General features: G+C 39.7%; 1 protein-coding gene across 1 annotated transcript in view; it reads left to right on the top strand.

The window, feature by feature from the left end:
- FMN2 (formin 2) overlaps window positions 1-26,809 on the top strand; it is a 371,607-nt gene that overhangs the window by 105,496 nt on the left and 239,302 nt on the right. Inside the window, 3 exon segments of the mRNA XM_045983452.1 lie at window positions 5,381-6,443; window positions 6,446-7,004; window positions 8,638-8,782. Of these exon segments, the coding sequence (XP_045839408.1) occupies window positions 5,381-6,443; window positions 6,446-7,004; window positions 8,638-8,782 (1,767 nt within the window).

Below are 26,809 nucleotides of genomic sequence, written 5' to 3'. Positions count from 1 at the left end.
TATTTGCATTTATTTTATGCTGAATTTAATCATAGGCTGTCAGTTTTTCTTTCCTTATTTTCTTCTGGGATATCTTTTTCTCCCCTCCCTGTGCAATCTACTCTTCTTTTAGAAACAACTTTTTCTTTTTCAGTAAAGATCATCTCAGTGTGGCTGTGGGAGCTCATGTATGGGTTAATCTGTGAGCTCCACAAATCTGGCCGTGTGTGTCTGGGGACTTTTGTTTACACGGATGTGCTCTGTGACCAGGTAATCTACATCTAAACCCTTAAGTTCAGCATTACTGTCTGCATTTTTAATCATGAGCAGCAAAAATTCAGCCTTCTTTTTGGGTCACTGACCCTGTGTCCAGCTCTTCTCTTTGGCAGGGGCACACTTACCCGCTGTACCATTGTAACTATGGAATGGCACCCATTGCTTTTGTAAGGTGACATCTTCCAGATACTGAGTGGCTTTTCCCATCTGTATACCCTGGTGGTTTCACTAATGTTCTTAAAGTGAACAAGAAAATTTGAACTTCTTGATTTGCATGATGTTGTAGGATCTTCTGGGTCAAGTGACTAGTGTAACCATTTTAGAGATCACCTCAAGGTGCTTACCGGAGGAAACTTTTCCCTCCATATGTTATTCTGGAAAGGAAAAATAAATAAATAAATAAATTATATATATAATTATATTTATATATAATTATATATATAATTATATATATATATAAAATTTATACATATAAATTTATACATATAAATTTATATATATATAATTTATTTATGCCCCCCTCCCCGAGTTCATATCTGCAAATTTCCCCGCTCACTAACATGTATTTGTAACTCCAAAATCAACACTGCAGTTGCTTTCATGGTCATTCCCAGACACCCACAGAGTTGTCTTGAGTCGTCTGACACAGACGCTCCCAGTGGAGATGAAGCAAGGGGACACTCTGCCTGCTGACTTCAATTCTCATCTTATAACCGAGGATCCTTTTCATGGCCTGTTTAGTGCCATGTTGTTTGCATTTTTGTGTTTTTTGTTGGCAGTTTTGCTGCTGAAAATGGCTCCCAAGGGGCTGTGTGGACATGCTGTCTGTGCGACAGCATACTAGATATATTAAACAGGGTTTACAACATAACGTTAACTTTTTCATGAAAAGGTTAGAAAGTTTGAAAGCCGGGCACGTGTGTGGCTTAGTCGTTAAGCGTCTGCTTTTGGGTCAGGTCATGATCCCACGGTCCTGGGATCGAGCCCCCACATCAGGCTCCCTGCTTGGGCGGAAGCCTGCTTCTCTCTCTCCCACTCCCCCCGCTCGTATTCCTTCTCTTGCTTTCTCTCTCTCTCTGTCAAATAGATAAATAAAAGAAAAAAAATAAAATCTTAAAAAAAAAATAGTTTGGGGTGCCTGAGTGGCTCAGTGGATTAAAGCTTCTGCCTTCGGCTCAGATCATGATACGAGGGTCCTGGGATCAAGCCCTGCATCGGGCTCTCTGCTCAGCAGGAAGCCTGTTTCCTCCTCTCTCTCTCTGCCTGCCTCTCTGCCTACTTGTGATCTCTGTCAAATAAATAAATAAAATCTTTTAAAAAAATTAAAAAACTAAAAAAAAAGTTTGAAAGATCTACTTCTGGGCTGAAACTTTTCAAAGGGATCATATACAACTGGTATACCAGGGAAGCTAAAGCCGTTGAGGCTACCGTTGGAAACTGGAGAGCGGACAGTGGAATGTTGTTCCAGAGCAGCTTCTGCTGGCAGGTCTTGATTGCTAGCAGAACATTTAGGGACACTGGAGCATGGCTCCTCTCTCATTCCACTGTCTAAATCTCAGTGCACCTGCATCTAATTGGAGGAACGTAACTGCAAGGAGGCCTGTAAATGTAGTTTCTCTTCTGCACGTAGAAGGAGAGGGAGCTGGAGGTTGGGAAAGTCAATCCACAGTAACTGCCAAATTGTTTTGATTCCATTTAAAAAGTCTTTTTCTGGTGTATCATGTTTAATGGAATTTTTTTTAAACCTTTTTCCTGTTGGCTGTATAAGTAAGTAGAAAGGCTGAAAATCTCAGGAATCTTTCCAGTCACTGGTACTATGACCTTCTATGATCATTGGCTTTGAGTGCTGTGTTGGACTAGTTGGCTTGTAAATGTGGGAGCATAAATCCATGTAGAAAGAAATGTAGACATTGCTATTGTGCTAGGGTGTTATGATTTAGGATTAATTCCTCCTCTTACTTCTTTTCCTTCTCCTTCATGTCCTTTTGTATTGCTTTCATTATATTCCTTCCCCAGATTAGGGAAATTTTCAGCTATGATTTCCTCAAGTAAATTTTCTGCTCCCTCTTTTCTCTCTTCATCTTCTGGGACTTCTATAATACAAATGTCATTACGTTTGATGGGGTCACTGAGTTCCCTATATCTGTTCTTGTGTTCCATAATTCTTTTTCTTTTCTTCAGCTTCATTATTTTCCATTATTTTGTCTTCTATATCACTTATTCATTCCTCTGCTTATTCTGTCCTTGGGTTCATTACATTCAGTCTGTTTGGAATATCAGTTATTTCATTTTTCATTTCTGACTGATTGTTTTTTAACTCATCTCTATGGTAAATGTTTCCCTGAAGTCTTCCATGCTTTTCTCAAGCCCAGTGAATATCCTTGTGATTGTTGTTTAAAGTCTTCATTAAGTATATTACTTCTGTCTGTTTCAGTTAGATCTCTAGCCATGACCTTATCTTGTTGTTTCATTTGGGATGAATTCCTCCATTTTGGCATATTGTCTAAGTTTCTGTCTTCTTCTCTGTGTTAGGAAAGCCTATTATATTTCCTGTTCCTGAGAGTAATGGCCTTATGAAGGAGAGGTCATATAGTGCTTTCATTATATTCAGATCTATGATGAGAAAAAGCTGGCCTCAGTAATTTAAGAAATGAGTTTAGAAAATTGTTCCAGAATTTACCTCTTGTGTGCCTTTCATCACCTAATCTTTTTACTTTGAAGGTTATGCCAGAGAAATGAAAATAATCTATACATTTTACTAATCTAGGGTAGGGAAGAAGTACTGAATAATTGTATGGTTGTATTGGGATTAATTTGGGAGCAGTCTTTTGGCTTTTGGTTTGTTCTATAATTACTAGCATCTTAATTAGAGAGTGGAGTGAAGTACAGTAGTCAAAAAAGATACTGTTCATTATAGGTTTGTTTTTTTTTTTTTTGGTTTGTTTGTTGTTGTTTTTTTTTTTTTTTTTTTTTTTTTTTTTTTTTTTTTTTTTTTTTTTTTTACCATGGACTATTTAGAAGATATATGGCATGATTTCTCAAACTATAGTTGGTAATACTTTAGTCTTTTGTGTAGACATTGATGAAAATTGACCAACTGTTTAAAGTGAATACATTCCTTTATTAGTTGAAAAGCAAATTAGTTTCCTTTTCACTTTTCTTCCATAGTAAGGGCCATACAGCGTTATATGACAATAGGGAAATAGAGTACCTTATGTAAGGAGCATACCTCTGAATTTAAAAGTCTCTGTACTTCTCAAAAAGCATCATCTAAAGCAAGTTAAATGTTATAGTAAGAGAGAGAGTTTCCAGGGAAGAAGTAACAGGGGTCAGTATTAAAACTACTAAGGACTAGCTCTGAAGATTTTTAACAAATACACACATAGCACCAAAAATGCTTCATTTATAGTAAGTATTATAAATACATTTACAGAAAGAACATTTCTGTCTTGTTCATCTGCAGTTTTTCCATTGCAGGTGGGTTATGTAGGTATTTGTTTTCGATTTAATAAAGGGGAAATAAAAATTTTATTTTTTATTTTGTGGAGAGTTTTCTTGGGTCCCCTAACCTTTGGTAAGCCAGATATGAGTTTAGTTTCATACTTAATAATTTTGGTATTATCTCTTTTTTTTTTTTTTAAAGATTTATTTATTTGACAGATAGAGATTACAAGTAGGCAGAGAGGCAGGCAGAGAGAGAGAGAGGAGGAAGCAGGCTCCCAGCCAAGCAGAGAGCCCGACGCGGGGCTCGATCCCAGGACCCTGGGATCATGACCTGAGCTGAAGGCAGAGGCTTTAACCCGCTGAGCCACCCAGGCGCCCCTTTGGTATTATCTCTTAAATTATTCTTCCATTATTTATAAAGAGCGGATCTGGAGTGGCAGCTTCAGGCTCCTGTGTGGGGAAGGTAATAGATCTGTGTGTCTGTGGACTATGGCTCTTTCTGGAGGCCCCTATTGGGTTAATCTATGGAAAGTCTTGGGACACTCTGGAGAAATAGCTCTCAGTAGGAGAACTCTCCCACATTGTCCCTGCCTTGTATTCCAGCCTTGAATGAGTAAATCCAGGTCTGCATGACCCCAGCTAGTTTGTCCTCCCATCTTTTACCTTCTCCTGTTCCTTTTTTCCACCCATGGCTTATTCTTCTCTTTTCATCTTGTTCATCTGTTATTCATATTTAATTTACCCATAGGGCTTCCCCCTTTTTGGACCCCAAAGCATTCTATTTTTCTTAAAGGATTTCTGGTTGATTCTATGCCTTGGGGAAGGAAGACATCATTTAGAGGTGACCCATACATTGGCACAGTTGTTATCAGATGTCTTTATAAATTGTGCAGAGTCCCAGGTATCACTTTCTGAAGTGCCTTCGGTACAAGATTAAAATGGCAGTAAACGTGATGTAAGTGAAATGATACACGTGCATACGGATGTCGAAGCTATTTCAAATAATCTTATTGGAGATTTCTTTCGGTGACTACCTTTAAAAGGTGAAAACTTTTTTAAAAACTAAGGATTTAAAATGCCTTTCGGGAGTATGTTAAGAGCAAGTGTTACTGGGCAGGTATGAGAGGAGGCTGTCTTGGAAATAAATTGGTTTGTCATTCAGAATTTTTTCCCCCTGTTCTCAGTGGTCTACTAGTCTTCAGTGATACCATTTAAAGATAAGACAAACAAGGACCTTTGGACTTTATGGTAATGCGTGTAAAGCATTTTGAAGTCCAAGGGTGGAGAAGAGGGGATACATAGAAATACTAATAGTATCTTTCTACAGAGGGATCTTTCTGGAAGTATTACAACAAATATATTTGGCAAATATATATACAAACAAACATATTTGGCAAGTTTTTTGTTTTTTTTTTTTAAAGATTTTATTTATTTATTTGACAGAGAGAGATCACAAGTAGGCAGAGAGGCAGGCAGAGAGAGAGGGAAGCAGGCTCCCTGCTGAGCAGAGAGCCTGATGCGGGACTGGATCCCAGGACCCCGAGATAATGACCTGAGCGGAAGGCAGTGGCTTAACCCACTGAGCCACCCAGGTGCCCCAATTTTGGCAAGTTTTAACATAATTTTAATATTTTTTGATCCTTATTTTCTCTTAACTACACTTAACTTTGTTGCCCCTCAGGAAGTTCTTGACATGAAGTCTGAAGGACAAGCAACTGTCATTCAGCAGCTGGAACAGACCATCGAGGATCTGAGGACCAAGATAGCCGCACTGGAGAAGCAGTACCCTGCCCTGGATGTGGACGTGGCCAGTGGCCGTCACGGGGCTCAGAATGGAGTGGCACCCTTAGAAGGTGTCTGTCTTGAAGCTCTCAGGTTAGGAGAAAAGGATGTACATCATGAAAGGATTTTACAGGCAAAGTCCATCCAGACGTCCCCGACGGAAGAGGGTGGGAGACCAACACTGCCTTCTGTTCCCGCACTGCCGGAGTGTCCTCCCTGCCCCCCAGGGCCTGAACATGGAGACTCAGTTCTGCCCTCCTCACCTTCTGGACCTCAGACAAAGTTCTGCTCAGAGATCTCTTTGATTGTGTCTCCAAGGCGAATATCAGTACAGCTGGACACACATCAACCCCCTTTGCCTCCACCACCTCCGTCCCTTCCCTGGTCTGACAGTCAAAGACAGGCTGGGTCACAACCTTCCCCTCCTTCTCTTCATACTGAATTTGAAACCAGCCAGCAACACTCTGTTTTCTCTTCTTTTGAAAACAGCCATAGCATCCAACCCTCACCACCTCTGCCTTGTACAGAGTCTTCCGGCTCCATGCCTGGAGTGGGCATGGTGCTCCCCCCACCTCCCCCTCTCCCTAGCACAACAGGGCCTGCTCCTCCCAGTACAGCCATCCCCCCGCCGCCTCCTCTGCCTGGTACAGAAATGCTACCACCTCCTCCTCCCCCTTTGCCTGGTGTGGGAATACCTCCTCCCCCTCCTCTTCCTGTCGTGGGGATACCTCCTCCCCCTCCTTTGCTGGGTGTGGGAATACCTCCTCCCCCTCCCCTGCCAGGTGAGGGAATACCTCCTCCCCCTCCTTTGCCAGGTGAGGGAATACCTCCTCCCCCTCCTTTGCCAGGTGAGGGAATACCTCCTCCCCCTCCCCTTCCCGGAGTGGGGATACCCCCTCCCCCGCCTCTTCCCGGAGTGGGGATACCCCCGCCCCCTCCCCTTCCCGGAGTGGAGATACCCCCCGCCCCCCTCCCCTTCCCGGAGTGGGGATACCCCCTCCCCCGCCTCTTCCTGGAGTGGGGATACCCCCGCCCCCGCCTCTTCCCGGAGTGGGGATACCCCCTCCCCCGCCTCTTCCCGGAGTGGGGATACCCCCTCCCCCGCCTCTTCCTGGAGTGGGAATACCTCCTCCCCCTCCCCTACCAGGTGAAGGAATACCTCCTCCCCCGCCTCTTTCCCAAGTGGGAATACCTCCTCCCCCTCCTTTGCCTGGACTTGGGATTCCTCCACCTCCTCCTCTGCCAGGTATGGGGATCGCATCTGTTCCAGCTCCCCCTGCCACTTCTGGGACAGGCATTCCCCCACCCCCTCTTCTTCCTGGATCAGGCACTCCCCTCCCCCCTCAAGCTGGAAGTAGCACTTTATCAGCACCACAAGTGTGTGGCTTTCTTCCTCCTCCGTTGCCAGCTGGCTTGTTTGGATTAGGGCTCAACCAAGACAGAGGGAGTCGGAAGCAGCCAGTAGAGCCTTGTCGACCCATGAAGCCTCTGTATTGGACGAGAATTCAACTTCATAGTAAAAGGTAACATGAATTGGCGCTCATCTGTGCACAGTTTGTCAATGTGAGGGAACATTTGCCTTTAAAACTCTTGGGGAAATTACAATTTAATGTATTTTTAAGTACTGTTCTGAAACTTGTCTGTAGATTTTTTTTTACATTAATATTTAGTGAAGTATCTGTTATTTAAAATTTTAGACTTTTCTCCAGCAGTATCAGAGATATAAGACAAACGACATATGTATATCAGTGTATAAGATGTAGGTATCTGTATAGTTACTGATCAATTTTGGAAAAATGGAGGGGTATATTTTTCTTAGCTTGCATACTCTATTGTCTGGTTCCAGAACGTCACTCTGAAAAAGAGCTTATAAATATAAGTCAGATCCTCAAGATGGATGTTTTTTCACATTTTTTGAAGGCACAGTCTCGTTTTACTATTCCATTTTGTTTGCAGTACTCTTTCTCTTCCAGGATGTGCTACACAAAAAGGCACATATCCACATGCCATGTGTGAAATAATTGAGTTTTGAGAATTTCCTGGCATTTCTGTAGATAATCGGTGATGCTCTGTGAAGTCATAAAATCATACTTGGGAATGACATTTATAAAAGAATACTTCCACTAGGTAGGCTGGTGCCATATTCCTTATCCAGGCATCATCCATCGCTGATGTCCCCTGATCCCTGGGACAGTGCTGTGACACATGGCTGAGGAATATGCCAGCAGGGGACAGAGTGTGCTCTTTAAACTTCCCTGGGCTTCCTTGTTCTAACTTTTCATGATTCTTTGATTTTTTTTTTCTTTTTATATGATGTGGCGTACATTTAGACTGCGATATTTACCAAGCCTTCTTCTCCTCTGTTACATTAATTTTCTCTTCACCCGAATCACATCAGCGGAGAAGAGTCTGTATAGTTTGATTACTTCTAAATTTGCAGCTCATTTTTGTGTAATTGCCGTATCACTGCTTATACACGGATGCATCATTTCAAACCATGCTCCAAACTCATTTTATCCAGATACTTTTATGAAGTTTTATTTTGTCGTTCCTTTGCTTTAAAAAAAAAAAAAAAGCAATAGGTCTCCTCTTTTTGGTGGTATGACATGAACCTGCAGTCTGAAGTCAGATAAAAGTGGGGTGAAGGAAGGTGGTAGAGAGAGGGAGGATGCCACCTTGGATTCTAAAATAATTCCTTTTTTTAAACCCATGCATACTCCACCAAGCTGATGAGTCAAGTTGAAATTGTGAGATATCCAACATTTCCTGTCGTTATAGCTTATACTGAGAGGGAGTTTTTCTTCTACGTTTTTATACAGTGACTTGATAACTAAGAATTCCTGGCAATTATTTTTTTCTAGACAAGGGTTTCATTCTGTATGGATGGTATTTTAACTTTCTCAACAAGTTGATAAAATGAGTGGCAGTCTTAAAAAAAAAAGAGTATTCTTTCCTCCTGTTGTCTTCCTCTTGCCCTCTTTGCCTCCTTTTGCCTGTCTTCCCTTCCTTCTATCCTTCCTTCCTCCCTGACTTCCTCTCATCCTTCTGTTACTCTCTTGCCTTCTTTCCTTCTGTTCTTCGTTTTTGTGTATGCTCATGATGATGTCTTCGAGTTTGGTTGGATGGCGGTCTCATTGGCCTTCTGCTTAACTTTAGAGACACCAGTGCTTCACTTATTTGGGAAAAAATTGAAGAGCCATCTATAGATTGTCATGAATTTGAGGAATTATTTTCTAAAACTGCTGTGAAGGAGAGGAAAAAACCCATTTCTGACACCATCACAAAGACCAAGGCTAAACAAGTGAGTACTTGTGTGTTCCCTGAAATTGGACAGTATTTTAGGCATAAGTATGAACTTTCACTAGAAGAAAGAATGGGACACCTGGGTGGCTCAGTTGGTTAAGCATCTGCCTTCGGCTCAGGTCATGATCCCAGAATCCTGGGATGGAGTCATGCATCGGGCTCCTTGCTCCATGGGGAGCCTGCTTCTTCCTCTCCCTCTTCCTCTGCCTGCCACTCCCCTGCTTGTTCCTTCTCTCTCTCTGACAAATAAATAAAGAAATATATATATAGTCTTTAAATATATATATATATATTTAAAGAATGAAATTGTTTTCTGAGCTGTGTAACCTCCATAGTCCTTAATCAAATAGTAGAGCTTAGAATTTGAGGACATGTGGTTAAGTAAGACTATCCCAGATTGAACAAAAAATAATTGTCTCTACTAAGTGATAATGTCCTGATGATTTTATTTGTAGCCTCATGATACAATTTCCAAAATTTTAGTTATTGCTTGTTTATAGAATTAGTTGTCTAGAATAAACTGTCAATTGATTGAAATTCATCTGAGAACTAGTATGGATGGAAAGAAAGGTAAAAGTGGGCAAAGGAAAATAAGTAAGTTTAGTCCTTTGTAATCTGTAATTTGTTTGGTATTTTGTGGAATTGGACACCCTTAGAATCCAGCTAAATAATCACACTGTACTTGACATATGGAAGAGTCTTACATCAGGTAACAACATCTCTGTTCTGTGTTAGATCAAAGGATCTATCTTGGGACACCTGAGTTAGAAAAAGATTAGTGCATTTGGAGAAAAACATTTCCAAGCAACATTTCCCAACTGATCCTGCCCAGCGGACTTGATCATGAAATCATGTTGTATATTTCTCAAGGGGGTTACTCAGGAAAGTAGAGTAACATTGCACAATAATGAGTTCCAGATAGAAGTATTACTCTTGGTTTCCACCCTTCACCTTGAAATGGGGGAGTGGCTGACTTTCTTAATTTTGCCGGGGGGGGGGTGTGTGTGAAAAAGTGCATGGAGGCAAGAGAGTGGTGGGCAGCTCAGTCTTGGGGGACAGTGAGAGAGACAAGACTTGAGACCGCAGGTTCTCAGTGTCTCCTGGACTGTTCTCCCAGTTGTGTGGTAACCAATGGAATTTTTGCCTCTGACCTGGAAGTTGTAGCTAGAAGTGTGACCCAGAGTTGATCCCATTGATACTTACTTTAGAGCAGACAATTCCCGTTACCTGGATACTGCCAAATCCAGCCCGGGAAGGATGGACTTGAATGGCACAGCTAGACTCCTTGAGCCCCTCGTTGAGTGGATGGGCAGCCCACTCCAGGCATTTCTACTATTCTGAAAATGATGCAAACCTAAACGGTATGCAGTTGACTTTTTCAGAATTATTCTAGTAAAGCTGGCATCTGATTGACCTTAGGTCAGGGACTATGGTAAATTGGAGATTCCCTGGCATATTGTGGGCACTGACTAAAATTTTGTTTAAAAGTAAACCCTCTGACTGAGGAAGGAGGACCTTATAGGACCTTATAAATATCAGTGACTATGCCTAGTAATGATTAAAGACCAGAAAATCCTTCATCTTATAGTAATCAGTACGGCCAAGGTGGCAGTGCTCAGGGGAATAAAGGTAAATGGAAAGCCACATTTTCTCTGGCAGAGATAAATATTAAAAACATCTGTTTCAGAGTATATTTGCATCCGGCACACGTAGTCTGGATCCTCCCTCTCATGGACTGTGTCAGAGGTGGGAAAACTGGGCAAGGCATAGGGACAGAGAGGATATCTCAAGGCCAGTGAAGCAGCCAGGATTGTCACTTGACAAATGGGCAGATGTGACCTAGGATGTCTCTTGTCTAGGGATGAAATGATCAGAAAGGCAAATGTTGCCTTCCTCATCCTCCCTCACTTTCTGTTGAGTGAACGCCTGTAGGGAAGATGCTTCATATGTTACCAGTCACCAGGATTTCATGCCTTCTTTGACGTAATATTCAGTTTTTAGCTTTACTGAAATAAGATTTATGTTTAAATCGTCAAGACTTGAATTCAGCTAGCTGGCCTCCGATGGCCTCTTTGCACATGAACAGTTCCTCTGTACTGAACATCATCTCGCCACGATCACCATACTCTCTCACTAAGACATTTTATAAGTTATGGGTAAGGGACTTGGCCAATGTCATAGTTTGCCCTTATGGATGGTGATGCTAGGGTTGACCTTCAACTTCAATCAGGGTTAATGGAAAAGTCTTCATCATGACTCCTGTTCTGCCTCTCCTTGGCCTGACTTCTGGTACTGAGCTCTGTACTTCAGGTCTGGTTTTTGAAGGATAAAAATTTTTTTTCTTTCCTTTCTTTCTCTCTTCTGTATGTTGGAGAGAGAAAAAATCTGTGAAGTGATCTATTACAGAAGAAACCTAGTTTTATTTAACTTTGTTGTATTTGGAAGAAAAATCTATTCATTCCATCTCCTTGAGACACTTAAAATTTTGTTTAAGGAAAGTATATTTTCAGGATACATGCAAATAGTTCCCCTTTTTATGGGAAATGTATACTGATGGTATGTGCAGACATTTTGGTACCTCATGATTCATGTCCAGTGAAACGAATAGCCTTTAATGCTCTGGCATATGTTTATGGAGGTCTTTCAAGCAATTCTTCTTATATACAATGGAAGCTAGAAGTTCTGTTTTTCTTTAAATATTTAAAAATAGCCCAATAACTTTTCTGTGATCTGTCTTCTTCTTGAAAGGAAGACTGTGGTCAATGCACTGGTATTTAATGAGGTGCCTGTGCTGTTTTTACTCTTCTCAGAAGAGACATTTTCAGCATGATACTAGAACATTCTTTGGCTGGGCACATTGCCGTGTGGCATGAGGAAAAAGAGAGTTACTCTCTGGACACCTACTCCAGCCATGAAGATGAATATCTTGTATTTCTAAACCCTCTTTTCTGAAGGAACCAAAAACAAAGCATTTCTTCTTTTTTTCGTGGAATATACATATTTCTTTGATGACTTCTTTATACTTTATTTTAAAGAATTTAAAACATAACGAGATAAGCTGAGAAGGTATATGCATTTATCAGATGATTTGACATCATTCTTCACCAAATGAGTGTAACACTTACACATCATAATTAAACCAGCCTGCTAACTTCACAACAATAACCCTGTTTCATAAGCATCAGGGGGGAAAATAGAAGAACCAGTTTTTTTTAATGAGGCCTGCGTTTAAATGCTGATGTGCACACACACTTGTCCATCATTAAGGAATGCGCCAGAACTAGTAAATGTTTAACTCAGTCTCTTCTCTGTTGCTGGGCTAATCCAGGAATAGTAATGTCAGTAATGATCTTACGTCATCTCAGGATCTTCTGCCTTCCGCGAAAGGTTGAGTTTAACCTGAGTTTATGAGCAGCAAAGTGAGAGTTGATGGTAAGAGCTGCCTCACCAAGAAGTTTCTAGTTACTCCTCTGTCAGATGATGTCATAAATAAATATATTAGTGCAGATTATGACAGCAGGAACCCCAGAAAGCCCAAGGCATACTGTGCTTTGTTTACCACATGCCAGGCGTTGTGGAACCATTGCATCTGGTTCCAGAGCCTGAGCTCTTGACCATTAAGTGATAAATAAAGATGGGAAATATTTTATATAAGTGTGAATATATGATTTTATTTATCTGGAGACCAGAATGGGTACTTCTAGAAAATAATTTGAATTGTATTGATTTTTACATGTGCTCAATATTTAAATGACTAGTTACACTTACAAAATGGTATGTGAAGATAGTTTTAAAAGTCTTCCATATCCTAACAGATTTTGACAAGTCCCTAAACTATGATGCCACCGAACATGACATTGGCCCAGTTATATAAAAGTTTGGGAGATGGGAACTTGAGGCACATAAGCTTCTATAAACAGAACTAGAGTCATTTGCTTGTGTGGCTTATAAGTACTGGTTGGAGGTCCATAGGCACAGGGGTTAGACCTCAGCAAATCAAGTGATGAGACTTTCGATTCATTCCATGGCACAAAAAGGAGCCATGTCTATAAAATATGTCTTAAGTAAATAAAGTCTAATCATACTTTAAAAGTCTGTGAAAGACCATGCTCCCCACAATACAGATTTACCCATAGAAGTTAGCAAGATCGAGTATGAGAAGAAGCTATGTTCTTTTTTAAAAAATCAACTGACATTTGTATGGCCATTTAATGCAACACAAATGAATCTCTTTCTGGGTTTCTTTTCTTTATCAGATTAAAATGCTCTGCCCAGAGAATGGGAGAGAAAAACAAGTCATGATAGTTAAATATTTACTGGGCTTTTGGCCTCTGGGAATATGATTAGAAAAATAGATAGTTAAATCTGCTACTTATTACAAGGGGAGGTAGTAACAGGGTTTGTTAGAATTCCCATTTAATACAGATATAAATGTTAAGGAATTAGACATTTGATATCCTCTTCAATCTTTCCATTGTGTTTGCTGTCCTAACCTCTAGCAAGGCCGTTTATGTGTGTAAAAACCCATAATAACGATGGGAAAAGAAGCATTCATTATGCAGATATTCCTGTATGGAGGTGCTTAATGTAATGCTTCTAACCATTCTTCCACGGAAGAGTAATTGCCATTAGAAGGCATCGGGAGAGTATCTGGGCTGTACTTCAGATACTGTCTGCTGCTGTTAATATTGACCTGCATGAAAAGGAAAAAGGGGTATGTATTTTATTCATGAATCTCTCCTTACTGCAGATGTTTTACTGTTATCACTGGACATTTCAGTGTAGACTGGATGATACTCTTTGAGTAGCAGAAATACTGTTTTTTTATTGATGCTCATTTTTCCTATTGCAGCTGGCAAGGGTGTGTTTTGGTTGAATTGGACAGTTGTATTGGTCATCTAGACTGAAGACCTAAAATAATGTCTGAAACGTGAAATATCTTATAATGAGACAATTTAGATTTGTTTTGGGGATACATAATAAGCATTTGGTACTTTGTAACTTTCAGCATAACATCTGTTTTTAATAGAATACATTCCTATTGCAAGCCTTAAAATGTATTTACATAGAAAACCACATCAAAATACAAAGCTATAATTAGACAAACATAGGTTTTGTGGAATCTGGATTTGTTTTAGATGTTGAAAGATTTATTATTTTTTGAAGATGCTATTCCCATAACTATTTGTAGAGCATACCCAATCAATTCAAAGAATGCAAAAATAATAACCCCTATTTTAAAATTTTCTTTCAGCCAAAAAATTGTTTTTTATACTTCTGAGTAAATGGCAAAAACAAAACAAAATAAAAAACTACTGGCATAATAAAAAGGAAATATAATTAGACTAATGGTCCTTGACCTTGCTAGGGTTATATTAGAAAAATTATGTTTGATTAATTATACATTGAAATTAGACAAAACCTAATCATGATGCCACAAGTTTATTCTTTTGGACTTTGTATTCATGTACTATAATGATACTAAGATTCTTTTGCCCTAGATATATAAGAAAGGGGATTGATATTTAATGGTTGAGATATTCTGTTTCCCATGATCTATAGGCATTGAAGCAGTGGTTGTTTGGAAAATTCATTTACATTTCATTACCTTAGTATGATTATCTACGAAAGCTGAGAGTCGTCCTTGCAAAAATAAGGAGAGATTTTTTTGGTCATTTATAGAATCTTCTATAATTGAGAGCGGGTGATGGGAGAGCGTTTTTCTCAGGACTTCTAGTACAGAGAGTAACAACTCCTGCAGGCAGCTCTGGAAAACTGAAGGGGGGGGGAACACCCCTTTCTTGATCAGAGGAGAACAGGGTTTATCCATTTCAGCAGGGACTCCGGTAAAGAAGAGGGAGTTTCTGGAGGGCTCATTTCTTATTGCCTCCATGAGAGATGGTATGAAGTAGTTCATGCCTAGTCACCTGAATTGTTCTGCAGCTTTCACACTATATGTGCTCAAAGAGTAAGTGCTTCGGGTAAGCGGGAGGAGTTGGACAGAGCACGCTGGCGGGACTTAGCAAGAGGCTGTGTGGGAGAGATGAGGCTTGAGGTAGACCTTGACTTTCTTTTGTTTAGACATGTAGAAAGGATTAAGGGAGGCGTTTTGAAAATAGCACCACAAGCAAAGATTTCCTTGAACCTTATTTAAAACCACAGTAAATCCGGGTGCACCTGGGTGACTCAGTTGGTTAAGCGTCTGCCTTCGGCTCAGGTCATGATCCCACGGTCCTGGGATCGAGCCCCGTGTCAGGCTGCCTGCTCAGTGGGAAGCCTGCGTCCCCCTGCTTGTGCTTTCTCTCTCTGTCAGATAAATAATAAAATCTTAAAGCAAAACAAAACATAGTAAATCTGTCAGGTTGGGTTGTTTGTTTTTGTTTTTGTTTTTGTTTTTTTTAGCACTCTTCTGTGTGTGGGAAGCTCCTGACAGTTTCAGGAATGTGGGTGCTGACTATTGGTACTTGTTTCCCTTAGCAGAGTATGATTCCTTCTCCTCCTGTCAAAAGTCTTTAGGCTTACATTAGACTAAGAGTGAGAATGGGATTCCATAAATTAGACCCGAAGTTTATTTCTGATGTCTTGGTACTACCTAGTGGAATGTATGTTTCTTCACCATGGACAGCAACTCTGTTAAATTTTCCCAGAGCCAAGAGAATCGTATCTGATTCGACTCACGTAGGTACATTACGATAGCTGCTACCTCGTCGCTGTGGGAAGTGACACACGTGACTAGTCGGAGAGTTCATGCTACACGTGAGTGTGACCGAAGCTGGAAACTTCCTGATGTTTTGAGGACACAAGTTTCAGACTTAGAAGAAAACAGTACAGTTCTTATTCATGTCTCTCTACTTTTATTTAAAATTTTTTTGTTGTTGCAACTGAAATATAAATTTATGTTCCTCTTTTAAAACTGTGTTCATAACGAAGATTTCCAACATTTCTGCTTTTATGGTGTTACATGTTAATAAGAATTTTTAAAATTACTTAATTATAACTAGAAACTGTCTGAAGTGTTTATTACTTTACAAATAGGTGGGCCTTCTAGATCAACAGAACAAGGAGTCTGGTGGGTCCTTTTGCCAGAAAAACAACAATTAACTGTGAAAAATATAACAAAAATACAAAAATAGTCATTTGAAATATCTGGCAGTGGGCCCAAGGGTATAAAGCAAATAGAGAACCAATCATTCAAGAAAATCAACCAAGACTCAGTAATAATAGGGAGAGTCTGTGATATTTGAGCCTTGGCTCACTCCATTACCAGCCACTCTAACTCTGTGCTACAGAATTCTGTCCGTGGCATGCACAGCTGAAGACAGAGATCTCTCTCCCTGCAGCTCCGTCTCAGGTTCTGGTTTTACTTTAGGAGAGGAAGGATCCTGGCGTTCCTCATTTCCCCAGTCTACTGTTGCTGAAGCTCAATTCCGGGCGGCCATGGAGAACTCGGGAAAGAAAGCCAAGAAGGAGCCTCCAGGGATCAAAGTCAGCTCTGGGACCAGGAAGGCTGTGCACCAGTGCTAGGCTGTCCACACGAAGTAGCAGTCAGAGCAAGGTATGGGATGCCATGAAAGCATTCCCCCAATCTCATACGGGCTCATCAACACTGAGTGCAAGAAGCTTCACTGGCACAGGAGTCTTAATCACACCTTTGCTGAAACATTGAACTGTAACCTACTTTGACCCCGGGACAACTGCTAAGCCTGGCTTGAAAATAATATTAGTCATTCCCGAAAGTCTGGAAGCTGTGTGCGTGTTCATGGCGACACCCTCTCAGATGCAATTCGAGAAAATCCAAGTGACTAGTTCCTTTGTGGCTGAGTCGGGGGGAAAATTCCGTCAACTGAACGGTGATAGTAGCCTGCGAGTCGGGCACCCCCACCCCTGCACACGATCGTTAAGGGTAAAACGCTACGTGGTTAGGGGGACTTGAGAATAATCCTTGGCTCAATACGTGGTGGCTGGGTAGTCAGGCTAAAAGATAAGACGATAGGGGAAGAATGTGAGCAGGAATCTTAGATTCCGCACCGAGGCAGAGAGCTTTCACAGAACTAGCCCGGCCAAAATAAACAAGTGAAAAATAAGCAAGAAAACAACAAAAACAAGTCCTGGGGCAAGGAAGGGGAAATCAATATCCATAGTTGCTACAGGATATTATCTGAAACATCCAGTTTTCATCAACAATATGAGAACTACAAAGAAATAACAAAGTGTGACCTATATACAGGAAAACAAAGAGGCAAACAAGCAGTAGAAACATACAAAGAGGACCACATAGTGTGTTTAACAGACATAGACTTCAACGCACTCATTCTAAATATCTCCAAAGAACTAAAGGAAACTCTTTCTAAGAAGTAAAGGAGGGTACTATGACAATGTTTCGTGAACTTGGGAATGTCAATAAAGAGACACATTATTAAAAATTTTGGAGTTGAAAAGTATGATAACCAAAATGGAAAGAAAAAAAGCCCACTGTCTAGTTTAACAAGTGATTCGTGGCAGCAGGAAGAAAGGCAGCTATGTTTAAGGTAAATCAATAGTGGCTATGTCATCCGAAGAAAAGAGAAAAATGAAAAAAAGAGCAGAACCTCAGAAAAATGTGAAACACCATTAAGTGACCTATATCAGTGAAACATGAATGTCAGAAGGAGAGGAGACAGGTACAGAAAAAAAATTTTAGAAGACGTGTCCAGAAATTTGATGAAAAACATTAGTAAACACACCTAAGATCAGTGAACATCAAGGAGTAAACCCCACGAGATCCGTACCCTGAAAGCTCTTACTTAAAATAGTGAAAGCCAAAGACATAGAAAAAAAATCCTGAAAGCAGTAAGAGAAAAACAACTCATCACATGCACGGAAACCTCCCAAAAAATAACAGCAGACATATCAGAATGAATGGTGTCCAGAAGGCAGGCGGGTGACTTAGATTGCTGAAAGTGAAAGTGATCCCAACCCCAAATCTCGTATCTAGCAAGACCGTTTTTCCTAAATGAAAGTGAAATACAGACATTCTCAGATAAACAAATGCAGAGAATTTGTTGCCAACAGGTTTGCCTTTCAAGAAATGCTAAAGGGAGTTCTATAGGCTGAGGGTAAATGACACCAGACAGTTATTTGCAATCATGTACACCCGTGCAAAGCTCTGGGAAACATAATTTTTATCTACACAAGCGATAGTGTAATTTATATTTCTTCTCCTTTACTCTCTTGACTGACTTTAAAAACAACTTCATAAACAGTATGTATATTATTGAACCTATGACATAAATGTAATCTAACAGAATAGCAGTGCGAAGGAGACCTGTGGAAACAAAGCTGCTTTGGAGTACGGAGATGATACCGGGGAAGTCAAAGCTGCAGAAGGAAGTGAGCGAATAGTGAAAAGAAGGGGCACCTGCATCCCCATGTTCATAGCAGCAGTGTCCACAAGAGCCAAACTGTAAAAGGAACTGAGATGTCCTTCAACAGGTGAATGGATAAAGAAGATGTGGTATATATACACAATGGAATACTATGCAGCCATCAAAAGAAATGAAATCATGCCATTTGCAACGACGTGGATGGAACTAGAGCGTATCATGCTTAGTGAAATAAGTCAATCGGAGAAAGACAACTATCATATGATCTCCCTGATATGAGGACATGGAGAAGCAACATGGGGGGGTAGGGGGATAGGAGAAGAATAAATGAAACAAGATGGGATTGGGAGGGAGACAAACCATAAATGACTCTTAATCTCACAAAACAAACTGGGGGTTGCTGGGGGGAGGTGGGATTGGGAGAGGGGGAGCGGGCTATGGACATTGGGGAGGGGAGGCGAACCATAAGAGACTATGGACTCTGAAAAACAACCTGAGGGTTTTGAAGGGTCAGGGGTGGGAGGTTGGGGGAACAGGTGGTGGGTAATGGGGAGGGCACGTTTTGCATGGAGCACTGGGTGTTGTGCAAAAAGAATGAATAAAATGGAAAAAAAAAAATGGTCAAAGGGGGCAACCTGGGTGGCTCAGTCGTTGAGCGTCTGCCTTCGGCTCAGGTCATGATCCCAGGGTCCTGGGATCGAGCCCCACATCAGGCTCCCTGCTCAGCGAGAAGCCTGCTTCTCCCTCTCCCACACCCTCTGCTTGTGTTCCCTCTCTCCACTGTCTCTCTTTGTGTCAAATAAATGAATAAAAATATTTTTTAAAAAAATGGTCAAAGGGTGTGAGTAGACCTTTCTGCAGAGGTATGCGCTGGTCAACATGCGTATGAAAGGTTGTTCAATGTCAGTGACGTCAGAGAAATGAAAATATTTTCCTAGTAGCTCTGGTTAACCATCAAATAATCATAATATCAGATTATAATTTTGGGGATAAATAATTTTTCAAGCTCAGGAAACTTTTAAGCTAAAAGCTCCCCCCCCCAAATATATTGTCAAAAGTGTAAGCTGTTTTTAACTGAAAGGGCATACAGTTTTATTAGGCAAAAAGTCTATTAACATTTGAAGGAGAAATTTATACATTTCTCTTTGCTTTTAATGAAGAGCTTAGAGATGTTTGTACTGTAAGTTTCTCTTCAGGAGTATAAATCCTGGGAATATAATTAAACTTCTGTAGAAACCCACTGGCCTTCAGGGAACAGATTCGCTGTGTTTATGAAGGTGATGTCCGCTGCCTAGAAACTGGTTTATTGCTTTTTTTTTCGTGAAAGTTTCGAAAATTATTTTTCCCTCAAGTCCTCATGTGTGAAAGAGGACTAAAAGCAAAATTTAACGACCTCTGTGGTTTTTAACTTCTATGTTGAACAGATCATATGCTGCAGAGGAGATTTCCATGATTAAAGCTGAATTTATGTGGGCGAATTAAACGTGGCCCATACTGGCACTCTTGAGCTCATTCTCTCTCTCTCTCTCCTATGTGGTGATGTGTGATGTTTGATGATATCCTATGATTTGACATCTTACACTTTACACAGATATAGAGAGTGAAAACCAAAAACTGTTGATTCCCTGACGACATAGGTAATGATGTCTCCGCAGAACAGGTAGGATTGGATTTGCTGCTCATTATGGCACCATCACAATATTTATTTGTTCAGCTGCAAAGCAAAAAATGACAAGTCCGATGTTTGTATTGAATTGTAATAGGAAGTGGTGCCAAGATTAAGAGTGAAAGAAATGCCCTTCCCTTCAAAATTGACAAATTTTAACTAGGTGGGGGGAAGTGACTTAAAAATAACAAGTTTTAGAAAACAAACTGTAGAGTAAACCTTGTTACCCAAAACTAATTGGAAGGTTAAATGAGAGTGGTATAAAGAAACTTGAAATGAGAGCAAGAGAAAGAAAGAAAAAAAAAAAAAAAGGAAAAAAGCAAAAGAAAGAAAAAAGGAAAGAGAGAAGAGAAAGAAGAACAAGAAAAACCTGAAATCGCTTAAGGCTTTGCAGAGCATTTAGGTATTTTTTTCCTCATTTTTTTTCATGATAGCCATAAAAGTAATTGTTTTGAGATGAATTTTAAGCAGGAATGTAGGCAAGGTTTTCCTTTAATTGATTCATATGGCAATCTTTATGTACGGTTTTGTATATTTCTCCACATGGATTCTGATGTCATTAAAACTTTTCACAAAACATAAACAGGTCATTCCTTATAGTTCTTAGCTCTAAATATAGTACAAAATGACTTTTTACTAAGGTTTAGCGTACTTCGATCAATTACTGTTACAAGTAAAGCTTTTCGTAATTAGGATGGAATTTATCCTGCTTTTTTCTAGTGCCAGAGAAATAAATCTAGCATGTTCTTCAAGCATCACTAGAAGCTAGAATTTGAATTGGGATCCACTTGAAACTGCGTGCTTTTTAAATTATCAGCCTTTCTTTTATGGCCTACTTTGGCAGAGGCCCCGTAAAAATTGGCTTTGAGCTTGTCCCCATCCTTTGAACTGGCAAGGAAAGATAATATAACATTTTTTTAATATTAAATGTTTTATTTTAATTTCAGAGCAATTAACATACAGTGTTATATTAGTTTCAGGTGTACAATATAGTGACTCAGCAATTCCATACCTTACCCAGGCTCATCAGAAGTGCAGTCTGTAACCCTATCATTTGTTTCACTCATTCCCCCCGCCCCCAGTGACTATCAGTTTATTCTCTATAGGGAAGAGTCTGTTCCTTAGTTTCTCTCTCTCTCTCTTTTTCCTTTGTTCACTTGTTTCTTAAATCCTACATATGAGTAGGGGCGCCTGGATGGCTCAGTCGGTTGAACGTCATGATCCCGAGGTCATGATCCCGAGGTCCTGGATCAAGCCCCGTATCAGGCTCTTTGTTCAGTGGGGGGGGCCTCCCACGGATGTTCCCCTTGCTTGTACTCTCTCTCTGTCAAGTAAATAAAATCTTTTACAAAATCCTACATATGAGTGACATCATATGGTATTTGTCTTTCTCTGACTTATTTCCCTTAGCGTTATACTGTCTAGTGCCACCCATGTTGTTGCAAATGGCAAGGTTTCATTCCTTTTTATGGCTGCGTAATATTCCATTGTATATTATCCGTTCATCCATTGATGGGCACTTGGGCTGCTTCAGTAGTTGGGTTACTGTAATAAAGCTACAGTGAACATCCAGGTGTGTGTATCCCTTTGAATTAGTGTTCTTGTCTATTTTGGGTAAATACTCAATAGTGCAATTACTGGATCCTAGGGTAGTTCTCTATTTTTAATTTTTTGAGGAACTTCCATACTGTTTTCCACAGTGGCTCTACCAGTTTGCATTCCCACCAACAGTGCAAGAAGGTTTTTTTCATCAACATCCGCAGCAACACCTGTTTCTTGTGTTTTTGATTTTAACCATTGTGACAGGTGTGAGGTGGTATCTCTTGTAGTTTTGGTTTGCATTTCTCTGGTGGTAAGTGATATTGAGCATCTTCAAGTGTCTGTTAGCCATCTGGATGTCTTCTTCTGAGAAATGTCTGTTCATGTCTCCGTCCCCCCCTTTTTTTTTAAGATTTTATCCATTTATTTGAGAGAGAGAGACAGAGAACAAACTGGGGGGAGGGCGAGGAAGAGGGATAAGAAGACTCCCTGCTGAGCAGGGAGCCCCATGCGAGGCCAGGACCCCAGGATCATGACCTAAGCCAAAGGCAGACTCTTAACCAACAGAGTCACCCAGGTGCCCCTCTTTTGCCCATTTTTAAATGGGATTATTTGTTCTTTTGTGTGTTGAGTTGTCTAAGTTCTTTATATATTTTGGATACTAGCCTTTTATCAAATAAATCATTTGGAAATATCCTTTCCCCTTCAGTAGGTTGCCTTTTTGTTTTGTTGAATGTTTCACTCTTATTTTGATTTAGTTCCAAGTTTTGCTTTTGTTTCCTTTGCCTCAGGAGACCTATCTAAAAAATGTTGCTATATCAAATGTTAGAAGAATTATTGCTTGTGCTCTCTTCTAGGAGTTTTAGAGTTTCGGGTCTCACATGTAGGTCTTTCATCCATTTTGAATTTATTTGTGTGTATCGTGTGAGAAAGTGATCCAATTTCATTCTTCTGCTTATGGGTGTTTGATTTTCCCAGCACCATTGTTGGAGAGACTGTCTTTTTCCCATTAGATATTCTTTCCTGCTCTGTGAAAGATTAGTTGACCATAGAGTTGAGGGTCCAGTTCTGGGCTCTCTGTTCTGTTCCATTTATCTGTGTGTCTGTTTTTGTGCCAGTACCATACTGTCTTGATGCCTACAGCTTTGTAATAGAGCCTGAAATCTGCAATTGTGATACCTCCAGTTGTGTTTTTCCTTTTTTTTTTTTTTTAAGATTTTATTTGTTTATTTGAGAGAGAGAGAGAACATGAACTAGGGGAGAGACAGAGAGAAGCACACTCCCTGCTGAGCAAGGAGCCTGACTTGAGGCTTCATCCCAGGACCCTGGGATCATGACCTGAGCCAAAGGCAGACACTTTATCTACTGAGCTGCCCAGGCACCCCTCCAGTTTGTTTTTCTTTTTCAAGATTGGTTTGTCTGTTTTGGATCAGTGGTAGTTCCATACACATTTCAGGATGGTTTGTTCTCGTTCTGTGGAAAATGCTGTTGGTATTTTGATGGGGTTTGCAATAAATCTGTAGATTGCTTTGGGTAGTACAGACATTTTAGCCATATTTTTTCTTCCAGTTCATGAACCTGGAATGTCTTTCCATTTTCTTGCATCCTCTTCAATTCTTTGATTAGTGTCGTATAGTTTTCAGAGTACAGGCCTTTCATGTCTTTGGTCAAGTTTACTCCTAGGTACCTTATTATTTTAGGTGCAGTTGTAAATGGGATTGTTTTCTTGATTTCTCTTCTGCTTCGTTATTAGTGTATAGGAATGCAGTAGATAGCTACACATTGATTTTGTATCCTGTGACTTCACTGAATTCATTTATCAGTTGTGATAGTTTTTTGGTGGAGTCTTTCGAGTTTTCTGTATAGAGTATCATGTCATCTCCAAACAGTGAAAGTTTTACTTCTTCCTTATTAATTGGGATGTGTTTTATTTCTTTGTCTTGTCTGTTTGCTGTAGCTAGGACTTCCAGTACTGTGTTGAATAAAAGTGATGACTGGACATCCTTGTCTTGTTCCTGTCCTTAGGGGAAAAGCTCTCAGTTTTTCCCCATTGAGTGTGATGTTTGCTGTGGGCTGTTCATTGATGACCTTTATTATGTTGAGGTATGTTCCCTCTAATCCTATTTTGTTGAGGGGTTTTATCATGAATGGATGTTGTACTTTGCCAACTGTCTTTCAATGTGTATATTGAAATGATTCTATGAAGCCACTATTTCCTTGTTGATTTTCTGTTTGGATCCCAGATTCCTGGGATCAAGTCCCACATTGGGCTCCCTGCCTAGTGGGGAGCCTGCTTCTTCCTCTGCCTGTCCCTTTCCCTGCTTGTGCTCTCTTTCTCTCTGTCAAATAAATAATTTTTTAGAAATCTTTAAGAAATATATGGTTTTCAATCCTCTTATTGATGTGATGTATCCCATTGATTGATTTGCAAATATTCAAACACTCTTGTATCTAGATAATAAATTCCCCTTGATTATGGTGACTGATTTGTTTAATGTACTATTGCATTTGGTTTGCTGGTATTTTGTTGAGGATATTTGCATCTATGTTCATGAGAGATATTAGCCTACAGTTCTCTGTTTTTGTGGTGTCTTTAGCTGGTTTTGTTATCAGGGTGATCAGAGTGATATTGGCATCATAGTAGAATGAATCTGGAAGTTTTCTTTCCTCTTCTAATTCTTGGAATAGTTTGAGAATAGGTATTAATTCTTCTTTAGATAGTTGGTAAAATTGCCTTTGAAGCTGTCTAGTTCTGGACTTTGGTTTGTTGGGAGTTTTTAGATTACTTATTCAATCTCTTTGCTGGTAATCAGTGTGTTCAAATTTTCTATTTCTTCCTGTTTCACTTCTAAGTGCTTCTAGGAATTTATCCATGTCTTCCAGGTTGTCCAGTTTGTTGGCATGTGGTTTTTCGTAATATTCTCTTATAATTGTGTTTCTGCGGTGTTGATAGTTATTTCTCCTCTCTCATTTGTGATTTTGTTTATTTGAGTGCTTTCTCTTTTCTTTTTGATAAGTCTGGCTAGGGGATTGTCAGTTTCATTTTATTTTTTTCAAAGAACCAGGTCCTGGTTTCATTGACCAGTTCTATTGTTTCTTTAGTTTGTGTATATCCTTTATCTCTGCTCTAATCTTTATTATCTTCTTCCTTTTTCTGATTTTGGGTTTTATTTGTTCTTTTCCTAGCTCCTTTAAGTGTAAGGTTAGGTTGTTATTTGCAATGTTTCTTGCTTCTTGAGTTAGGCCTATATTGCTATAAACTTCATTCTTTGATCTGCTTTTACTGCATCCCAAAATTTTGGACTGTTGTGTTTTCATTTTTGTTTGTTTCATAATGCTTTTTTATTTTTTTCTTTGATTTCTTGTTTGACCCATTCATTGTTTTCACTGTAGTATGTTCTATAACCCCCATGTATTCGTGTTTTTTCTAGATTCTCTGCTATTGTTTTTTAGTTTCACAGTGTTGTGGTCAGAAAATATGCATGGTATGACTTTCATCATTTGAAGTTGTTAAGACTTGTGGCAAATATGGGATGTATTCTGGAGAATGTTCCATGTGCACTTGAAAAGAATGTGTATTCTGTTTTAGGGTATGATGTTCTGATCTGATCTGTTAAATCCATCTGCTCAGCCACAGTTTCCCTATTGCTTTTCTGTTTGGATCATCTATCCTTGTCGATTTTCTGTTTGGATCACCTCTCCTTGTCGATTTTCTGTTTGGATCATCTATGCATATTAATGTCCTCTACTACAGTTGTGTCACTACTGACTAATTCCCTTATGTCTCTTACTAACTGTGCTTTATGTATTTGGTGCTCCTGCATTGGGCGCATCAGTATTTACAATTGTTACATCTTCTTATTGGGTTGTCCCCTTTATTATTTTATAGTGTCCTTCTTTGTCTCTTTCTAAAGTCTTTGTTTTAAAGTCTATTTTTTCTGGGGCGCCTGGGTGGCTTAGTCGTTAAGCGTCTGCCTTCAGTTCAGGTATTGATCCCAGGGTCCTGGGATCGAGCCCCGCATCGGACTCCCTGCTCGGTGGGAAACCTGTTTCTCCCTCTCCCACTACCCCCTGCTTGTGTTCCCTCTCCCACTGTCTCCCTCTGTCAAATCAATAAATAAAATCTTAAAAAAATAAAGTCTATTTTTTCCAATATAAGTATTGCTACTCTTTCTTTCGACAGCCAGTTACATGATAAATGTTTCTCCATCCCCTCACTTTCAATCTGCAGGTGGACTTAGGTCTGCAATGAGTCTCTTGTACGCAGCGTATGGATGGGTATTGTTTTATTGTCCACTTTGATACCCCATATCTTTTGATTAGTGCATTTAGTCCATTTCAATTCAAAGTGGTTATTGATAGATATATATTTATTGCTCTTGTTACTTGTTTTTTGGTTGTTTATGTAGTTTTCTCTGATCCTGTCTTCTCTTGCTATCTTTCATGATTTGCTGATTTTCTTTTGTGATACACTTGGGTTCTTACTCTTTGCATATCTGTTAGTGGTTTTTGATTTGTGGTTACCATTAGGTTTGTACATAACCTCTTCTGCACTTGGCAGTCTATATGAAGGTGATGGTTGCTCGGTACTGAACCCATTCTTTACTTTTCTTCCCCTGAGGTTGTAGGTATATGGTATCATATTTAACACCCTTTTATTTTATGAATCCCTTTTGTGACTTTTTATAGAAATAATTATTTTTATTGCTTTTGTGTTTCCTGCTTTTCCTGCTCCCACGTATGACCTTTTCTTTCCAGTCAATAGTCCCCTTTAATATTTCCTGCAGGATTAGTTTAGTGGTCATGAACTCCTTTGATTTTTATTTTTCTGAGAAACTCTTTATCTCTTCTTCTATTCTATAGGACAACCTTGCTGGTATTTTTGTCCATAAGGTTTTCTCTTTTAGGTACAAAGTAAATTTTTTTCTTTTTTGGGGTTTTGAAAGTTAGGTTACGGTGTTCCCCTGCTGTTTTTTTATAAGGAGAAACTTACATATTACCGTAATGCTAGCTTCCTTTTGAATATTGCTATGCAAGAATCAGGTAGATAGGACTCACATTCCAATAACAAAATCAAAACTCTCACTAGACTGTCTTTTTGCATTCTATATTGTCTCCCCCCCCCAAAAAAACAATGCAAAGCCGCCAAATATAAGACCAAAACAAATTTCCCGCTCTATAAAGATGAAAGTATTTCCTCCGTTTATACTGAGTATGGATTAATCCTGGTGTTATTTCAAAATCTGATCATTACACAGTGCACATGAAGAAAATAACCAAATGGCAAAGTGTATTTAGTTTACTCTGTATGTTTTCGTGATACAAAAAATTAAACAGGAAAGGAGCTAAATTTGTATAAAATATACAGATGGTAGCTACGCCAGAAACCATAGCATAATACATAAAAGTGTCATATCACGATGTTGCACACCCAAGGCTGATGTAACATTGTCAACTC

This window comes from Meles meles, chromosome 17 (genome assembly GCF_922984935.1).
Source record: "Meles meles chromosome 17, mMelMel3.1 paternal haplotype, whole genome shotgun sequence".
Lineage (NCBI taxonomy): Eukaryota > Metazoa > Chordata > Mammalia > Carnivora > Mustelidae > Meles > Meles meles.
The sequence above is the reverse complement of the archived record's forward strand: the minus strand, read 5'-3'. Positions and strand labels throughout refer to the sequence as shown.